This window comes from Hetaerina americana, unplaced genomic scaffold (genome assembly GCF_022747635.1).
Source record: "Hetaerina americana unplaced genomic scaffold, ioHetAmer1.1.p SCAF_3, whole genome shotgun sequence".
Lineage (NCBI taxonomy): Eukaryota > Metazoa > Arthropoda > Insecta > Odonata > Calopterygidae > Hetaerina > Hetaerina americana.
The window spans coordinates 99,735,030-99,753,043 of record NW_027286874.1 but is presented as its reverse complement, the minus strand read 5'-3'; the positions used below and the strand labels follow the sequence as shown (position 1 = coordinate 99,753,043).

Sequence of the window (18,014 nt, the reverse complement as noted above, 5' to 3'; positions counted from 1 at the left end):
ACCTGTAAATCATGCCCCCCCATAGCTCTTCAATAAATAACACCCTCGTAGTGCCCAAAATCCACAAGCAACTACGGGAGCCCTTACCCATCCACAAACTAAAGTGCTTCTCAGTATTCCTTCAGTGCAATCTTCACGGTCAATTTCATTCATAAGCTGTAGTATTTCACTAAAATAGTAAGAATGCAGCATCTTAAAGGATTAAGTGGTGTACTTTGTGGAGTATCTTTTTTCCCTTCTTCTTTCCTAACCATTCGTCTTCCAACTCCTCTTATTTATCTCCTCATCTTTATTATATATCTCTTCATTTCCCACCCTCATTTAACATTGAAATGGACATGATCAAATCATATAGGTATTATGTAATGTATTACTATGCTATTATTACTTAATATTAAATGCTCATGATAATCAGCTGAAGTTTTTTGCCGTAATTTTTTATACACGTAATATTAATAGGAGAAATGTGAAATAACAGAAAATTTAAAGATATGCTTAGTAATTTGTTTTAGCAAACTGAATATAATATAACTTCATACAAGCTGTCTCAACCCTGGGGGATAAATACATAGTAATATGAGGGAACAACTTGTGACTCCAAAGCTTAGCTTTAGTACATCCTTTCCCAGTGACTTAACTGGTAAAGCAAACTGAAGAGTTTCTGTTTTACCAAAAACAACCCTTTTCTACCATTTTCCTAAGAAGTAACTTGTCAAATGTTGATAGAATGGCATATAAGAGTGTAAAGCATAATTACCATCAGAATGTACACTTGCAATTGATGACTTTTCTTGAGAATCTTTACAAGACTTGTGGGCATTTCGGTGAGATGGGTCTTCACCAGTTAGCCAATAAGTCCTCATCTCTCCCTTACCCTAAGAAAAATTAATTGCCAAAATCAGCTTAGTTTTACTTGAATATTTTTATTCTTCATTTTTTTGGAGCTTCTTAAAAAGTTAAAGGAATAATATTTAAGAAATTAGATTAATTACTGTAAGATTTAGGTTTGGACTATTAATGCATTAGCATCTTTAAAAAAAGCTTTATTAGGTTGAAATCAGGCTGGTAAATAAAGTTTTTATACCATTATTATTATTATTAACCCAGTTTCATCAGTAGCACTGACATTTTTACAAAATTATGCCAGATTCTTAATTAAAAACACTAAATAGGCTTTGCTCAATATCAGTAATTAAAAATTTTCATGAATAATTATTTGTGACACTTATACCACAACTAAGGTCACCAAAAATGTAAATCAAAGTGTCACATAATATAGCTCAGTAAAAATTCAAGATATCAAAATGACTCCCTCTGTCCTCAATTCATGAAAATGTGATAGATTTAACCTTAAGCATGATCATTGTAAAACCTGTTTTTTGTAATTATGACTTAGGAGTAGATAAATGAAAGATTAGCTAGAATTAGTATGAAATAATTTTTAATACCTTAATAGGAATAAGACCCCTTTCCTCACAATAATAGCCACCCAACCTTTCTAAAAGCAGGAAGGTTGCCTCTGATATGTGGATTTTAAGAGCTTCTCCTGAAGATTCCATTCGTGAGGCTGTGTTAACAGTATCTCCAAAAAGGCAATACCTTGGCATTTTCAAACCAACTACTCCAGCAACACACTGGCCTGAAATGATAAATTGTATCAATCAAACCATTAAGAAAATTGAACTTTGATTAACAAAACATGACTGAGCTTACAACACATGTTCAAATGGGTACAGGTGTACTTACTTTCAGATTTTGGAGCCTAGGGGCAAATAAAAGTTTCCTTTTCTTAAACAGAGTATGGATTGAATCATTGAATACCTTTGTTTTTTATTTTTGCCATACTTAAGTGTGATGAATATATTTTGTGGAAGGTTATTTTGCCATAACATGATGTAAAATCTGGTAATTTGAATAGCTTAACATATGCAAGAAATATTTTCCTGTTTCCTTTTTTCCTCCCCTCAATCTTTAAGAGAATACATGTATAGACCAGAGGCCCTCAACTGGTGGACTGGGACTGCTCTCTGCTTGCTTTGCTTATCTTTGGCCCACTTAAAGGCCATGACTTGGGACCCAATGGGTGGGCATCCATTCCCCTTTCTCTAAGTTTGCTCAAGGCTCAAGAATATTTGTTATAACTTTGGCATAGATCTCCCCTCCCAACCTTAGCCCACTGTTGGCTTTGCTTGAATATGATTTTGTAAGAGGATGATCTTCTTATTATGTTTGTAAACAGCTAAATGGAAATCTTTCTGCAGAGTGCCCTCACTCAAAGAAATTATGGTCAGAACTGAGAGATAACCACAGAGTTATGTTTATTTTTGGCTCTGCTTCACTACCTCATAATATGAGATAAGAAAAGCTTGAATGAGCACTTGGCAAAAATACATAAATATTCTTTTGAAAATTACACCAAAAATACAAGTGTACAGCTCCTTTTCCAGAACATTAAAATGCTGAATGATATTTGACAATTGTTGACACCTCCTGTGAATGATAATTCTACCTAATTTGACATTAACTACGTAATTAGAAGCTTCTTCACCAAAGCAACTATAATATGTCAAAGCTCTTGACTTTTGCAGTCCCTTTCCAAGCTTTTGACACATAAACATTTATATTAACTTGTAATTATATTGAATTAGAAAATAATTTTTGATGTTTTATCTCTTTTTATAAAATTCTGCAATTTTTTTGGGTAGGCTTGGACATACAACCTCAATGGATGCATTACATCTGTTCATTATCCATGCAGAATCATAGGTAGCCAAAAAATAACTCAAAATAGCCTTCAATGTCAAAGCCAATTCAATCCTTCAAATGAGGAAATTAATTTACTTTAAATATGTGAAATGAAATCGACACATCTTTCATCTAGTCCCGGGCAATGGATTCAATTCTGAGAGATTTGTGGAGACAGAAAAATACCTGTAGGTCATCACAGATGGAATGTTAGTTGACAAATTTGACAGAATAGCACAAGAATGGCTCTCAGTGTACAATACAAGTACCTATTCTAAAAAAATATCCGCAAACTGGCAATTTCCTGTTTATTTATTGAGTAAATTTAGGACAGTTAAAACTTAATTCAAATCTGATAATATTCACATCTATGGTGGGACCCAAGCCTGTGAACTTGGGGTTTGCAAATGAGCATATTCCCCAAAAGGCCTCCCCAACAGGCATAATAAGGTCATCTATCGCCACTTCTAATTTATTTTAGACCTTCCTCTGAAGTAAAATACAGTCTATTCTGAACATTTTGGTGGTTCAACCAGGAAGAAATGATAAGCATCTCCGAGTTCTAAATTTAAGAGTACATGCGTTGTTTCACATGTAGAGTGTGGAACCAAGTCTTTAAATGAAGATCTGAAACGTAAGTGACATGCCTAATTTATAAGAAATTATGTTATCAAATTACCATTTCCTTTTTGTACATTTTGTTATGCTGTACTATAAAGAACCAGTAATGAACCTCTTGGGGTGGGAAAGGGAGCATTGTCAAATACGAAGAAAAATAATTTCATAACCCTTTTTCCAAAAAAGAAAGCTGAAAATTATGATAAATTTGAAACAATCATACCGAATTTAGAGACCATAGTGTGGCCTTAATTATATAGTTTTGTACTTGAGGAATGAAAGGTATTCAAAAGCAGTGTTGAGTATCTGAGAAATGTTCATTTTAAATTTTATTGAAGACAAATATTGCCCAAGAGGGTGAACTGTCCTCTCTTTGGATTCACCCCTGTCAAGAGCTGAGTAAAGATACCACCACAGAGAAAATATTGCAATACATACATCTAACAAAGATCACATGGCTCTAACCTTTTTTCCTAGCCTAGTTTTCTTTGCAAAATTTCACAATTTTTAGTTTTAGTATTTTAATTAGCCTGAATGTGTTGATTGAATTAGACAGTTTTAGATCCAATTCAGTTTACCAATAGCAAAATACCTCAGATAGCCTGTACAACACCTGAATGTATGCCAATGCGCAGCAACAGCTGTTCAGATGTGGGGCGATGACGTATGGGAAAGTGCTTCATGCGTTGGAGAAGATGTAAAGCCAGAGAAGCCACCTCTCCAGCATGGCTATCACCATTTCTCACAGGAAGTCCACTGGCTACCATGTAAGCATCTCCAATTGTCTCAACCTTATAGACATCATAGCGAGGTATGATTGAATCAAAACATGTGTATAAATCATTCAGCATTTCAACCACCTGCAAGAAGAAACCAGTATTAAGCCTTATTTTTACTTGAAAATAATATAGTAATATTTGATTAGGTACAAAAATAATTTTCTTACATTTAACAAAATATGCAAAAGATCAAATCCAAAAATGAAAGAAAGTGGTAGATTTTATAAACATGTATTCAAATGGGGGATGAGATAGTCCATTGAGTAAGCACTGGGCTACCGATTGGAGGGTCGGGATTCGAATCCTGGGGCACCTCTGGGTAGCCTCAGCTCCACCAAAGCTATGTGATTTTTTGAATACGAGATTTCCCTGGGTAACCACAGGTGGCACATGGAAAGAAACTAGCCCGCTCTACCTCGATGTGTGAATTTCACATGCTGTTGGATTTATTAGTAATATATGAGCTCAACCCTCACCTAACAAACCAACATTGAGGTTGATAATTGTGGCACTCAAATGGCCAAATTTTATGCAAATTAATTAATTGCCCGCCAGAAATTAAATTTTTTCCAAAGATTTCATTTTTAAAATTTGATTTCTCTTTAATCTTCGTTTGTTAATTACAAAAACATTCTCTTCAAGGAATAAATGGTATATAATTAGCTACATGTGGAGTGGTCTAACCATTCATTTTTTGCCATTGTTCAGGAAAGTATTTCAATTTTTCTGGCTACAGTTATGCTGCACAATATAAGAAGAAGCTTCTAATAAGAAAAGTGATTATGCATAACTCAAGATCAGTTAAAAAATAAACGAACAAATGCTTAAATTTAAAATTCTCTCCCATCTTATTGATTCAAAAGTAAAAAAAAAGGGTCTGTTAATCAAGCTGATAAAACAGTATTTATTCCCCTTTGCTAGCAAATTGGATACCCCTAATAGGGTGAAATGTAAATCAATGGATGTATATTAAATTTCCCATTATTTCTTATAAATATCCCACAGTTTCATTAAAAGACAAATATTTTTAAATGCACAAATGGAAATGTTAGTAACAGTTTTGTTTTTTTTAATTCTACAAACTAACATAACTTTTCTTTATCAATTACTGAAAAACAAGATTGATTCCTTAGAACTCCTAAGGGCAATATCTTTCAGAGTTCCTTCATATAACACAAGGTATGAAGCACTCTTTGAAATTAGATATCATGCACAAAATCACACTTACCTATACGCCTATAAGCCAAATTATGAGAAATGTCAAATGTGATTATACTTACCTAATTTCTATCTCATCAGGATCCCTTAAAAATATGTTATAAAAATACTTGAAGAACTTTAGAATAAAAATTATTGCTGTGTGAATATCTGTACATATCAATAGGTTGTTCCTAATACCCATTGGCTAAATTTTCTCAATCAATGCCTGACGGTCTATTTAATGACTTCTACTAAACATAACAGTTTCAGGTTTAACTTTGTGGAATTCCTTAATTATGAGGGTAAAAAGAAACTTAACACTTCCACAATGAAGATTTAATGTTTCACAACTATGGTTTTGTTGCTGTGCATCATCATCAGGTAACATACGTCAACATTTTTTCAACTCATATACTCTGGCTCCAAGAGGGGAGTAAGGGAGAGGAGAGGGGGTAAGGTAGGGGGAGTAAGGGAGAGGGGGTAAGTTGAGTTTAGGTGGCTATATTGGACAGACAGGGAGGACATTCGACATTAGGATCAAAGAACACCATTCATGCTTCACAAAGAAAGACAGCAGATCCCAATTTGCCAAACACCTCTTAGATAAAAATCACACCAGTAACTTCACTGCAAATATTCTTCACACTGAAATGAAAGGATGCAGGTTGATTGCTTTGGAGGAGTTGGAAATTTGGCAATCCCTTCAGTCTGACAGGTTTGAGGTGGTCAATGAAACATTATACCCCTCCCGTTCTCCCCTCCTAAAATTTTTAAAAGACTCCAATATCTTTCCGCACCAACCCTACCCTCACCCTGGCAGTGATGATCAACCATTCCTTAATAAAGCTCAAAGCATTGTAGACAAACCCCCCCCTAATTAAATGTAGAACACAATGTTTTTTTTTTTGCCGCTATTTCTAAGAACGGTGGAGTGTTACATTGTGTTCTTAATTTAATAATAGTTTAATTAATATAAACTTTCGCAAATTTGAGCCAGTAACCTTCCAATACATACCCTCCCTCTCCCCTAGGCCACTAATAGGTTGCTGCACCTAAACTCAACTTACCCCCTCTCCCTTAATCCCCCTACCTTAGCCCCTCTCCTCTCCCTTACTCCCCTCTTGGAGCCAGAGTATATAAGTTGAAAAAATGTTGATGTATGTTACCTGACGACAATGCGCAGTATCGAAACCATGGTCGTGAATTATTACATCAATATTTTGGAAGTGTAAAGTTTCTTTTTTACCCTCATGACTACCACTAGCATTATTCATTTTGTGCCATCATCTGGAAAACTATATATTTTAAGTTCTGTTTCAATTTTTTTATTTGGAATATCATTTCGTAATGATATTTTGCCCACATTAATTAATCTAACTGGGTATGTATGTGTACCTGTATGTCCCCTGAAATTGCCTGTTATGCATTGCAAATCAAGATTCTTCTTAAATTCTAAACAATATTTTATTTCTCAATAATGAGAATTTATCTTTATGTAATTTGTATCTGTATGTGAAGGTTTTTTTAACCGTGGAACATGGAACTAATATACGTTTTTGCCTGTCTTTTTGTAAAAGAGTTATTTCCATCAATAAATATCTACATTAATAATTATAATTTAAAATGTGAGTGATAAAATGATTTCTTGCCTCTAAAGGAGTGCTGACTGCTGATAGTTCAGTGAAACCAACTATATCGCTAAAATATATTGTCACACAATCAAAGCTTTCAGCTTCAACAGGGTCCCCTCTCTTCAGAGCTTCAGCAACAGTTCTCAAGGTTCATGAAAAAGAGTACGTTTTATGTTGAAATTATTTCAACAATTGGAAGGTAGAATAATTATTTGCAAATGCTGTGATCATTTATTTCAATAAAGTGATTTTACCACGATCTATATATTATGATGTTTTACTTTAAAGGAGAGAGCCAGGAAATTGATAAAAGTATACTTATGGTAAAACTCTTTATTTGTACAATGGATTTCACGGTTAATATAATGATTTTTACCCAGGAGGGGAGTGAAATTTCAGCACCAAAGTACCACACTGAATATTTTTCAATGGATTGAGAGCCACACAACTTGGATTATTTCATATTCCATGCACAATGATAGTCCAATAAGACATGCATATTTTATTAGCATAATGCTGCATCTCAAAGGAGCAAAATGGATTGTCATTATAATGTTTAAGCTATGTTTCATCCAAATATCTGTTATATTTTTAGGTAGTAATAATTGCAATGTTATGATACAAGGAGAGGATATAAGTTGAAAATCATGAAAGGTAAATAAGTCTTTGTTCAGGTTTTAGGGCAAGAAATATTCTACTTACTTGGGCAACATCCGATGAAGGAGAGCTTCTGTTTTCTTCTTTTCTTCACTTAACTGTATTGTCCTTTCCTGAACCAAAACTTCCAGATTGTAAGCATACTTTTCCATGATTGCCAACATATTGTCAAAAATGTTAGGCTTCCTGAAAGTTATAATAATTTTGCCACTTGCTACAGCAATTAACCAAAATGATGTTTTGATAGGCAAGGGTAGAACTCACCCAGAACTGATAAATATTAGCATAAGACCAACAAATATATCCATCGCATGGTGGAAATAATGACTCTTGGGTAAAAATAACACTGTATGTATTTACTCTAAAATCTTTTCATTTCACAATCTGGTTTCAACAAAACAAATTGCTATCAGGTATAGCCATAACATTTTTGGATCCATCATTACATAATAGGAAGAAATTGGTGCCTGGGACGTTGGGAGATTGGAATTGAGAAAGGTGGTGTCAAACGCAAGGTCTTAACTGTGGGGAATGAAAATATGTAGGGAGGTCACATCTATTGTAGCCATTATTATATCGCTTTGCAGAGAGAATTGTAGACTAAGAAGTCTCTCTAAAAAGTGATACATTTTGCAGATAAAGGAAGTGCAGAGATGAGGATTTTGAGATGGAAATTGTCATAAGCAGAATGCATTCTGTGGATGAATTGATATTTGAAACGATAGGTTGGCCTGAATAATTTGGTTTGTGCATTTTGGGAAGCAAGCACAAGCATGAAGTAAATGGGTGAGGGGAGAAAGAATGGTGATATCAACTTCACTAAACCCTTTCTTGGATCTTTGAGTTTTGAAAATTGAAGTTATTTTTGATTGAAATACAGGATTGGGTTTGTTGGAAAGAGATTCATGAAGTGAAGTATCATTTAGCTGACAGATTGCTTTGGCATCAGTGTTAATGATGCTCATGATTACAGTGCAGGAGCCTTGTTCTATCCTTGGGGAAATGGTGACACTGGGGTCAGATTGTACTAATTCTGTTGATGATGGCCCAACTCTTGGTACCAAAATATCTGTGAGTTTCATGAATGTCTTCTTATATTCCTTAGGATGACTTTTTAACACATTATTAGTATGTATTTATACACTTAGATGAAGAAAGGAATGTTATAATATTTCTCATTTAATACTGCAATTTGTGAATCCAGATTTACAATGGCTTGCTTATTTAAATGGTAAATGTATATCTAATATGTTAAATATAAATATGCTAGCTTATATGTATTTTCTTGGAAAGGTTTAAGAGCTAATACAAAGACCACAAGAATCCTCATCTGAAGATTTTCTGGAACAAGATTTTTAAATGTAGATGTAAGAGTATTCTTGGATTGAAGTGGTTTGTCTTAATTTGACTTTAGTTAAGCATGCCTAAGAGTAATCTTAAATGTGGGGTAACTAAATGAGATGACCCTTAACCCAAAATTTTATCCAAATTTCTGTATTGCATGCTGAGCCAGATTAAATTTGCACCAATGTATACCTTTCCAGATAGTGAATCTGAGCCAACCTGATTACTTGATATGATCTAAATTAATTATAACATAAAAGAGTAAGGGTATAAATAAATACTCACAATCCAGCTTGCATCTCCTTAATTTGCACCCGGACAAAACGCAAGTCAGGTCTCTGCTCTGGATCTTCATCCCAGCAGCTTTGAATGCAATGTATCACGTAATCCGCTGCATCCAGTCCCTCAGTGGGTGGTCTGAATACACGTTTCTGATTTGAGTGGTCTGAATGGTTGCTCCCCTCACTACTGCTATGCCCTCCCTTAATGCTTCCAAATCTTGCACTTCCACCGTTTTCACATTTAGGACCAAAATATTTTTCAGGATAAATCACACGTTCCAAAATTTCTGTGAATGATTAATTGCAGAAAATTAAGTCAGGATAAAAGTGTTAAGAACTACAAGTCACATATCATAAACTCAGTGCCTACTAAATTATGAAATTTACAATTCTTGTTTGCTAAAATATATTACACTGAATTTTATTGAGATAATGGAATAATACATAAAAGAACGTGTTGCTGAAGAGAGTGATAACCTTCAGCATTTCTGTAAATTTTGCATTGCATTTTTCCCCTAGTTAAACTCCCACCTCCCTAAAAACTTATATTTACAGTAAAATCTTACTAATCTGGAGACCAGCATCATTCATTCAGAGTTCAGCCATGAACTATGGTTTGCTTATTAAAGGATCATGAGCTGTAGCACTACTGTAATCTGCCAAAAAATATACTTAATTTCTAATTTGTAACAAATATGGCAAAAAATAATTGAAATATTTCAATAAATATTCCAGCTATCATTTGAAACAATGAATAAATTTATGCTGCATGAATCATTATGCATATGTTCATTTAAATGCTACATGCTTGATGATGCAATACTTGTTTGAAATAGATGGCTATTTCTATCCATGCAATTCTGGGACTGTAAATACATGTAAGTACCTACTTAATAATCATTGAATTTTGTTGCAGAAAAACTCAACTAACCTATGAGGAATTTTAGAAGGAGGTTTTTTATATACAAGATAAGTGCATCATGATCACGGATATCAATGTCAGTTGAAACGCATGGAACATTTGCAAGCACTGATGACAATATAATTTATAGTGATCTCGGAGTTTTATTAATGAAAAGATATGATACCCAAATGCATAAATTTCTATTTATATCCATACTGCCTCACTTTATATCGAATCTGATATTGAAAATAATGATTGATTTGTAATTTTAATCTTGCTGTGTACTGTATTATTACTCTTTTGTGTCATCCCTCATCACTTTTCTGCTGTGAACAATATGTACTCTAAACTTATGGTATGTCCCATATTAGATCTATGTACCAATCCTTAGATGATGATAAATATTATTTTTTATTAATGCCATTAGCTCATTAACTCTATTGATCTCTAGAAGCTTTGTTAAAATCTGACAGAATTCAAATGTCAACTATCAATTTGTGTCACAGTGTCAGCTTAAATATTCTTATATATTTTATTAACATGAAAAAATAATTAATGAGAATATATTTTACATTTATTTCTCATAATATCAGATGGTAATACTTATATAAATATATTAAATTAGAGTGGAGAGAGAAAACATGATTGAATCAACAGTATAATATCATGATGTGTACCTTCAACTTGGTAGCAACAATCTCCCCAAGGTCCAGATCTGCCAATTATTTCATAAACCACAATACCTAGTGAGTAAACATCTCCCTTTTGGCTCCCTCTAGGAGGTGCATTAACATCACGCAATAGTTCAGGAGCACGCCAAAGTAAACGCCGCCTGCATTTCACAGGATCTGGCTCTTCTTGCCCAGCTATGAAAGAAAACAGATATAAATTTTCAAATAAATGATTGGCCTTAATAAATTTTCAATTACCAATGATTGAGGATGCATTGTTTGATTGATATTGCTGTATTGATACTTTAAAAAGGCCAAGGTAGAGTTACTGCAGAACTTCTGGATAAGGAGGTTATATTCGTTGCCATGTGAGTTAGATAATTTAATTTATGTGAATAAGAATAAAACAAAAATGTAATCAAAATGAAGATGGGTTGGGATGTTAGTCAAAAGGAGCGTCAATGCGTATAGTTATTAACATCTAAAGCAAAAAGTTAATACCTCACAAAAGGCAAAAATCTTACTGTAGTGTTTTGGTAAGCCTGAACATATTATAAGATAATATACGCCAACTTTAATGGGTATTTTTTAACTTATTTGGTAAACTGGTAGTTCTGCAAATGTTGAATTAATGTTCTAGGCAGTTAAGAGACACCACAATATAAATCTCACATTGCTTATGGAAAAAAAACACATACTGCTTTCCTCTGTGGGAAGGAGATGAGACCTCTTTTCTCACCCACCTGTGCTTTCTTAATACAAATGTATGTACTGGGCTGGTAGTTCTTCATTCATTAGGCTGAGTTTCTTGAATTGATGCTTTCTAGTATTATTATTATTATAGTATTTGGTAGCTGGCTGATGGGTCCAGGTTCAATACCTAGTGACTTTGAAAAACCTGTAACTTTACCCAGACTATATGGTGCTTTTGTTTGCGAGGTCTTCTTGGTAACAAGGATAGGGACTAGACCCCCCGCCTGGTTACTTGAATTTTCTATGCTGTTGGGCTTAGTATATGGTGGGATCAGCCCTGCCTATCATGCCAAAAGGATATGGTTTTTAACACCAACCACAGTAATCACCTGATGATTTTGGGGAGAGCCAAGGGAAGAGCTCATCTAATACTAAGCTCAACAGCAAATGAATTTCAACCTTCAGGGTGGGAGAGGGTCAGATCCTTCCCCTGAGCCATCAGTAGCTTCAAAGAAAGATCTGGTACCCAAAAAATCATACACCTTGGGTGGATCTAAGGGTGTTTGTGGATACCACTCAGCTTGAACCTGGACCCTCTGGTCTGTATCTTAGCCCTCCACCCACTAGACTAGCTGACCCCCTTTTTGAAGGTAAATTAGATTTTGAGGAAAATATCATATGAGAATTTCCAACTTTTCCTTCTCTTTAACTAATCTCACTTGAAAAAAAATACCTAAACCACTTAAACTGGTCCTATACTATATTTAAAATCACAACTTCCATGTGAGAAACGAGTCATGGGTCTAGACTAATCAATGGTGGAGTAATAAGTGAAAACATGATTTGACCCACAGTTTAAGGAGAAATGGGAAAACCTAATTTTTTCTAAAATCAGTTTAGAGTATATTACTTGAAGTACACTACTGCCCACATAGATAATTTGAGCAAAATTGAAGAGGTCAAGGGAAGAATCATTTGTTTAACTGAGGAGGAATGATGCATATGCATAAAATATAATGGCCAAGGTAAACTGAGTTAGGTAATAAAAAAAGGGCATTATCTTAATTTAATTTTAGCAGCCAATAATTTACTTTCCAAAGTTTTCAGAATAATGAGATAGTACACAGGATAAAAGCACAAAATAATATATATTTTTAATAATATTAATTTTAAATACCAAAGCAATATTGGAGTTTGATGTATTTAAAAAAAAAAGAAAATATGTCCATGCAAATATTTTTCATGGTAATTATTTCAAGCCCAAACCATTGAACAACATAATAATCATGATGAACTCTGAAATAGATAATTCAAATTATTTTACTTTATTTAAAAATACCTTTGAGTTCATGGAGACCAAAGTCTGATATCTGCAAAACCCAGCGACTATCCACAAGACAGTTGCTTGATCTTAAATTTCCATGGGAAATAATTTCACTGTCATGGAGATATATCATTCCCTGAATATTCGGAAGAAAAACCATATTTAAGGATTATAGTATCCTTAAAGTGTATAAGTATTGTGCACAGCATATTAGTGCATAGTATGTAGTACTGGTATAGTCTAGTAGAGTGTAAAGCAAATAGTATTGATGTATAGAATTATAGCATTTTGACAGCATTTTAATAAAAAATAGCTCACACAATGTATTCATACGTATAATTTCACTTCAAATCAATATATACTGAAAAGAAAAATAATACCTTCAGCATGTCAGCAACAAGAGATGACACAAACATGTGGTCCAGATGTAAGTCATCATTGGCCAGCACATCCTCCAAGCTTCCACGAGCACAATATCCCGTCAAAATACATAAGTTTCCATGATCCACACATGCACCAATGAATGGAATGATATTTTCATGACGAACTTCTCTTATCTGAAGGAAATGTGGTGGCCACAACCACTTTCATTAGGCACGAACATTTCAACACATGTGTGAGATAGGGTTCCTGATTATAAGGCCTACCTGTTTCAGCTCTTTACGAATAGCACGTGTGAGATCAACACTACGCTTATGGATTGGCTTAATGGCTACAATTCCACCTTTATATAGCCCAATGAGGGTGTATGCTCTTTTAGGGCTGGCCTCAGCGCCTGCATTCATCCCTAAACCCCCACTACCCTCACCTCTTGCGTCACTTCCTTGCCTGTGATTGGCAGGTGAGGGGGCCAAGATGCTAGAACCAGGGGCTCTATAAATACTCTGATGGCATACCTGTATCTACGGTAAAATTTTTCATCAGATGTAAAATTATTGCATATAGAAGCTTAGCCTTAATAAAGTCTGTTGTGATATTAAATACACTTCAATAGTTATCAGCAAAAGGGTAGTATTTTGAATGAGAATAATGAATATAAAGAATGAACCTCCAGCATATGTAGAAATATTTTTCCAGCAACGTTTCAGATTTCCAAATTACATTTATGCTTCTTATTTCTCCATTAATTTTCTTCATTGATTTAAAACATTATGGTTATAGATACAGTTTTGTAGAAACAGAAAAATGGCATTCGTTGATAACTTAAGACTTTGTAAATGCTGATTAAAAATTAGTAAAATGAAATTATATTAACATTTGTGTGTAGGCCCATATTGACAATAGTTTTTTGTAATAATATATGAAAAACCTGCTCATAAGGTCACATGAGAAGCATTAGTAATGGTTTAGAGCTCACCAGGTTCCTTAGTCACTTGGAGTGACTTGCAACAACCTCGATGACAACATGTTACTTGATGAAATGAAAAACACATTCAAATGTTCCCACTAATATTGGTCATGGTTTCAAAACTGAGTTTTTAATACCATAGAGAGTATTCTATTAAAATTATTAAGGCTGCTAATGTATTTTTTTAATTTTCCCAATAAATATGTAAGACAAACATTTTCTAAAGCAATTTGATAGTCTATGACAATAATTTAATTCACTGTAAGCAGACACATGGTACAACATTGGCCTCATAGAATATAGTCAAATGTTTAAAGGGTTTGTATGTTCTTCCCTCTGCACTCAAATAAGTTCTCCTTCCCCATGTTTCAGATGACTATGTGGTCACTACAAGTCGTAGGTACATCCAAGTGTGTTGAGTTTACATGCATGATATATTTGGATTTGTGTTAGATTTGAGCGTCATACAAGGAGATAGTAAAATAATTCATTATTCACTGTTTTAAAGCAAGCAACTGTTCTCATGCACATGTAATCATAAATAGAAAGAGAAAACTCTACAAAGATTGGAATACCAAACCAAACATTTAACATTAGATAAGAGAATTCCAGGGAAGTTGCTAGAATATGATCGAAAAATTTGAGACCTTAACCAAATACGGTTTGACTCATACATGTTTATTTTTGAGATATGATATTTTTTCCTCAAAAATCTATAAATGAGCTGCATGCATGAAAAATTGATTATTTTCCACCATGCATTTTACTAACAATACACTCACCTTAATGACTAAAACTGATTCATTCTTTTGAGAGGATAATGGAAAATTAAATTTGTAAGACCCTTGCTAATTTATTCAGGAAAATGACATGCATGTAGATAGAGACAGATATTTACCATTCTTTTAGTTCCGCCAACTGAAGTTTCTACTGTTTCCGTTGGAATTATCGTCACATCTTTCATGTCAACCTTCCAGAGAAGGCAGGCTAGTTTGTGCTCATATCTGTAGTGCCTAGGAAAAAGGTATTCCATATTTTGTTTCATTAATAGTACCTAGTAGTGATGAGAACTCTAAGGTATAGAAATGATTAAATTTACTTTTTCCATTATTTTTGTCTGTTTTCACCAATTCTTTTCTATGTAGATGCAAAGAAAATGGCAAGGGAAGCATGGGAAGAGCTGGAGGCAGGAGTAAAAGTAGGTGGACAACCAATCATATCAGATTTGTTGATGATCAAGCATTACTTAGCCAGTCAGCCAAAATTATAACCATTACAAAGTGCATTGCAGAATAGGAGTGCTAAGGAACAAGAATTAATCATAAGAAAATGAAGGTGATGAAAATTTCCAGAAATAGGAAGGCTATGATAGATATTAAGGTTGGGAGACTTCAACTAGTACATGTAGGACAGCTCATATATTTAGAAAGTATATTAAAGATAGCGGCAAAATGGTAAGGACATAAAAAGAATTGAATTAGATAAAAAAGCTTTTGAAAAGAGTTAAGAGAGGATAGAAAGGAAAAAAAAGAAGAATGGTTTTGGAAGAGGGAAGGCTATTGTGAGAAATTCAAAGAAGTCAGGACAAGTGGATAGGTGATATAATGAGATATAATTCTAGAGATACTGAGGGGCAATGGGACGCTGAAGATGGTAATACATGTAGATGGGGGAATTCTAAGAAATTAAGGTAGAGGGAAGAAAAGAATACATACGCATGTTGAATCAAATGAAGGGAGGTGGAAAATAAACTGAGCTAAAGATTGAGTGGTAGTTAGTTAGTAAGTAGTTGAGTGGAGAAGTAAGGATTATTTTAGGTTATATTAGTTAGAGGCTATGAGTACATTATTGTGCATTACCAGAGTCCATCAAAAATTTACCCTAACTTGATTAATTACATATAAATCGAACAAGATCCATGCCCAAAGAAGATTGGCACCTGATGTGATTGGGCAAGTCATTGAGTGCATTGTATGGAAGTAGGATCGTGAAATTAAAATCAAACCAATGATTCTGCAAGACATAGTCTGCTGAAGAGCTACTATATGCTATAACATTTAAATGCATAGGTGTTATTATTCTTAAATACTGTCATATTATCCACTTACCTAACTGCAAAAATGCATGCCACAACTAATAGTGAGGCAGATAATGGTAAAATGGTGGTAACTTTCCAGTCAGCTCGATAAATGCATTTCTCTCCTTGGAATCCACAGGTTGGTTCAAATTTAGGAATTTTGCCTCCAACCCATTGAATTGGGCGATTTTCGTCATAGTATCTGAACGTCTGCAAAAAATAATAATAATTATACTAGCACAAAGGTTTAACTTGGAGTGACGATGATTGGAGATTCACAATGTTATGCACAATTTATGCGAATATCAACATGTAAAAAATAACAGAATAAAATCGTTATTATTTAAAAAATATCTATAGGTAAGAAAGGTAACATTCAAGTCAAAGAGAGGCTTAAATATTTAGATTATTTCAAAGAACAAGGTCAAAATTAGGTTGCAGTACCTCAAACATTGAGCTGTAAGATTTGAAAAAAGCCAGAAAACATATTTTGCAAATTGTTGAAGCATTTCCTTCTCAGCCCTTCAGTTTTCACTCTTTGATCTGGATGCTCTTTCTTTTGACCTTTCACTATTCAAAATGGGGTCACATAAATGCATCTTAAGCCTCTGTGTAATGTTTTGGAAGATAATTGATTGTAAGCTACTCATGGTTTCCAAGAGGTGCCAGAGGACAAAAATTGCTTGCTTCCCTATGCTTACACATCAGAATGGATGTGAAATAATATTGTATCATTATTATATGTAAAAATGGAAAGGATCAAGAGAAAGAAGAAATGTATTGAATGGGACCCAAGATGAGCAGCAGAAATTGTGTAGGTCACAGTCATTTTGACTTTTGATTTGTTGACCTTTATTTATGAATGTGAAGAATTGGGATTATGTGCAACTAGAATGCCACCGATGATAAAAAGAAAATAAGTTAGGATATAAAGACAATTTATTTGCATTTTTATTTATATTAATTTTATGTGAGAAGAAAATAAACAGCCGCTATGGAAGAGTTGACTCCTTAGACATTGTATGGAGCAAAACTTTCTCCAACATTGTCACTTCAAAATTCTGCTTACAGCTTTGTGAGATCCAGGATATTTTTTTAAGAGAATGGCCAGAGAAGCATACACTTGCTTTTTGAGGGCTCCCACACTCTGGAATATTGGTGCCTTCCTTTTAAATACATCAATGAATCAGGGAATCATTAAAAAAATTCTTCAATAGTAGCAAAATTTACACTCTCATTGTAATTTAAGACCGCAGTATTTATGTCAGAGCAATCACTTTCTACCTTACTTAACTCATCAACCATATTTACACCCCCTGTAATTTTTTATTTGCTCTGTTTTTATGCATCATTTTTATGAAATGTATTAAAATGAGTTCGTAATAGAATGAATTTTCAGATGACTGGGAAATCTCTGTTATTGTTCCAGTCCAAAGATAAAATTGAACCTGAAATTAAGCCATTTGTCTTTTCCCCAAGTGGTTTAATTTCAAGTTCAGTTTGAAGATTTTCCACCGAGTGATGCCTGAAACTGTTTTATCCAAAAGATAAAAGTTCCTGATGTGCTCCAAATGTTTAGACCTGTAAATATGTTACTAGCATATGAGAGTGTTAGAAGTTGGGTTATATACAAATAAGAGAGTATCCTGAATCCAACAACATGTAATTACCAGCCACGTTTTAGAACACTTTCTCAGTGAAACTTCAGTTTAACTTGCTCTTTCAAGGACATCAAGCAGATA

At 33.9% G+C, this 18,014-nt stretch overlaps 1 protein-coding gene across 1 annotated transcript in view; it reads right to left on the bottom strand.

Moving 5' to 3' along the window:
• Positions 1-18,014, bottom strand: part of Gyc32E (Guanylyl cyclase at 32E) — a 53,799-nt gene that overhangs the window by 2,167 nt on the left and 33,618 nt on the right. Inside the window, exons 11-24 of the mRNA XM_071587937.1 lie at positions 16,304-16,482; positions 15,094-15,208; positions 13,707-13,749; positions 13,495-13,634; positions 13,228-13,404; positions 12,863-12,983; positions 10,837-11,025; positions 9,441-9,472; positions 9,260-9,405; positions 7,676-7,816; positions 6,992-7,115; positions 3,977-4,223; positions 1,449-1,639; positions 758-875 (exon numbers count right to left, since the gene is read on the bottom strand). Of these exons, the coding sequence (XP_071444038.1) occupies positions 758-875; positions 1,449-1,639; positions 3,977-4,223; positions 6,992-7,115; positions 7,676-7,816; positions 9,260-9,405; positions 9,441-9,472; positions 10,837-11,025; positions 12,863-12,983; positions 13,228-13,404; positions 13,495-13,634; positions 13,707-13,749; positions 15,094-15,208; positions 16,304-16,482 (1,963 nt within the window). The remainder of the gene's footprint in view (positions 1-757; positions 876-1,448; positions 1,640-3,976; positions 4,224-6,991; positions 7,116-7,675; positions 7,817-9,259; positions 9,406-9,440; positions 9,473-10,836; positions 11,026-12,862; positions 12,984-13,227; positions 13,405-13,494; positions 13,635-13,706; positions 13,750-15,093; positions 15,209-16,303; positions 16,483-18,014) is intronic.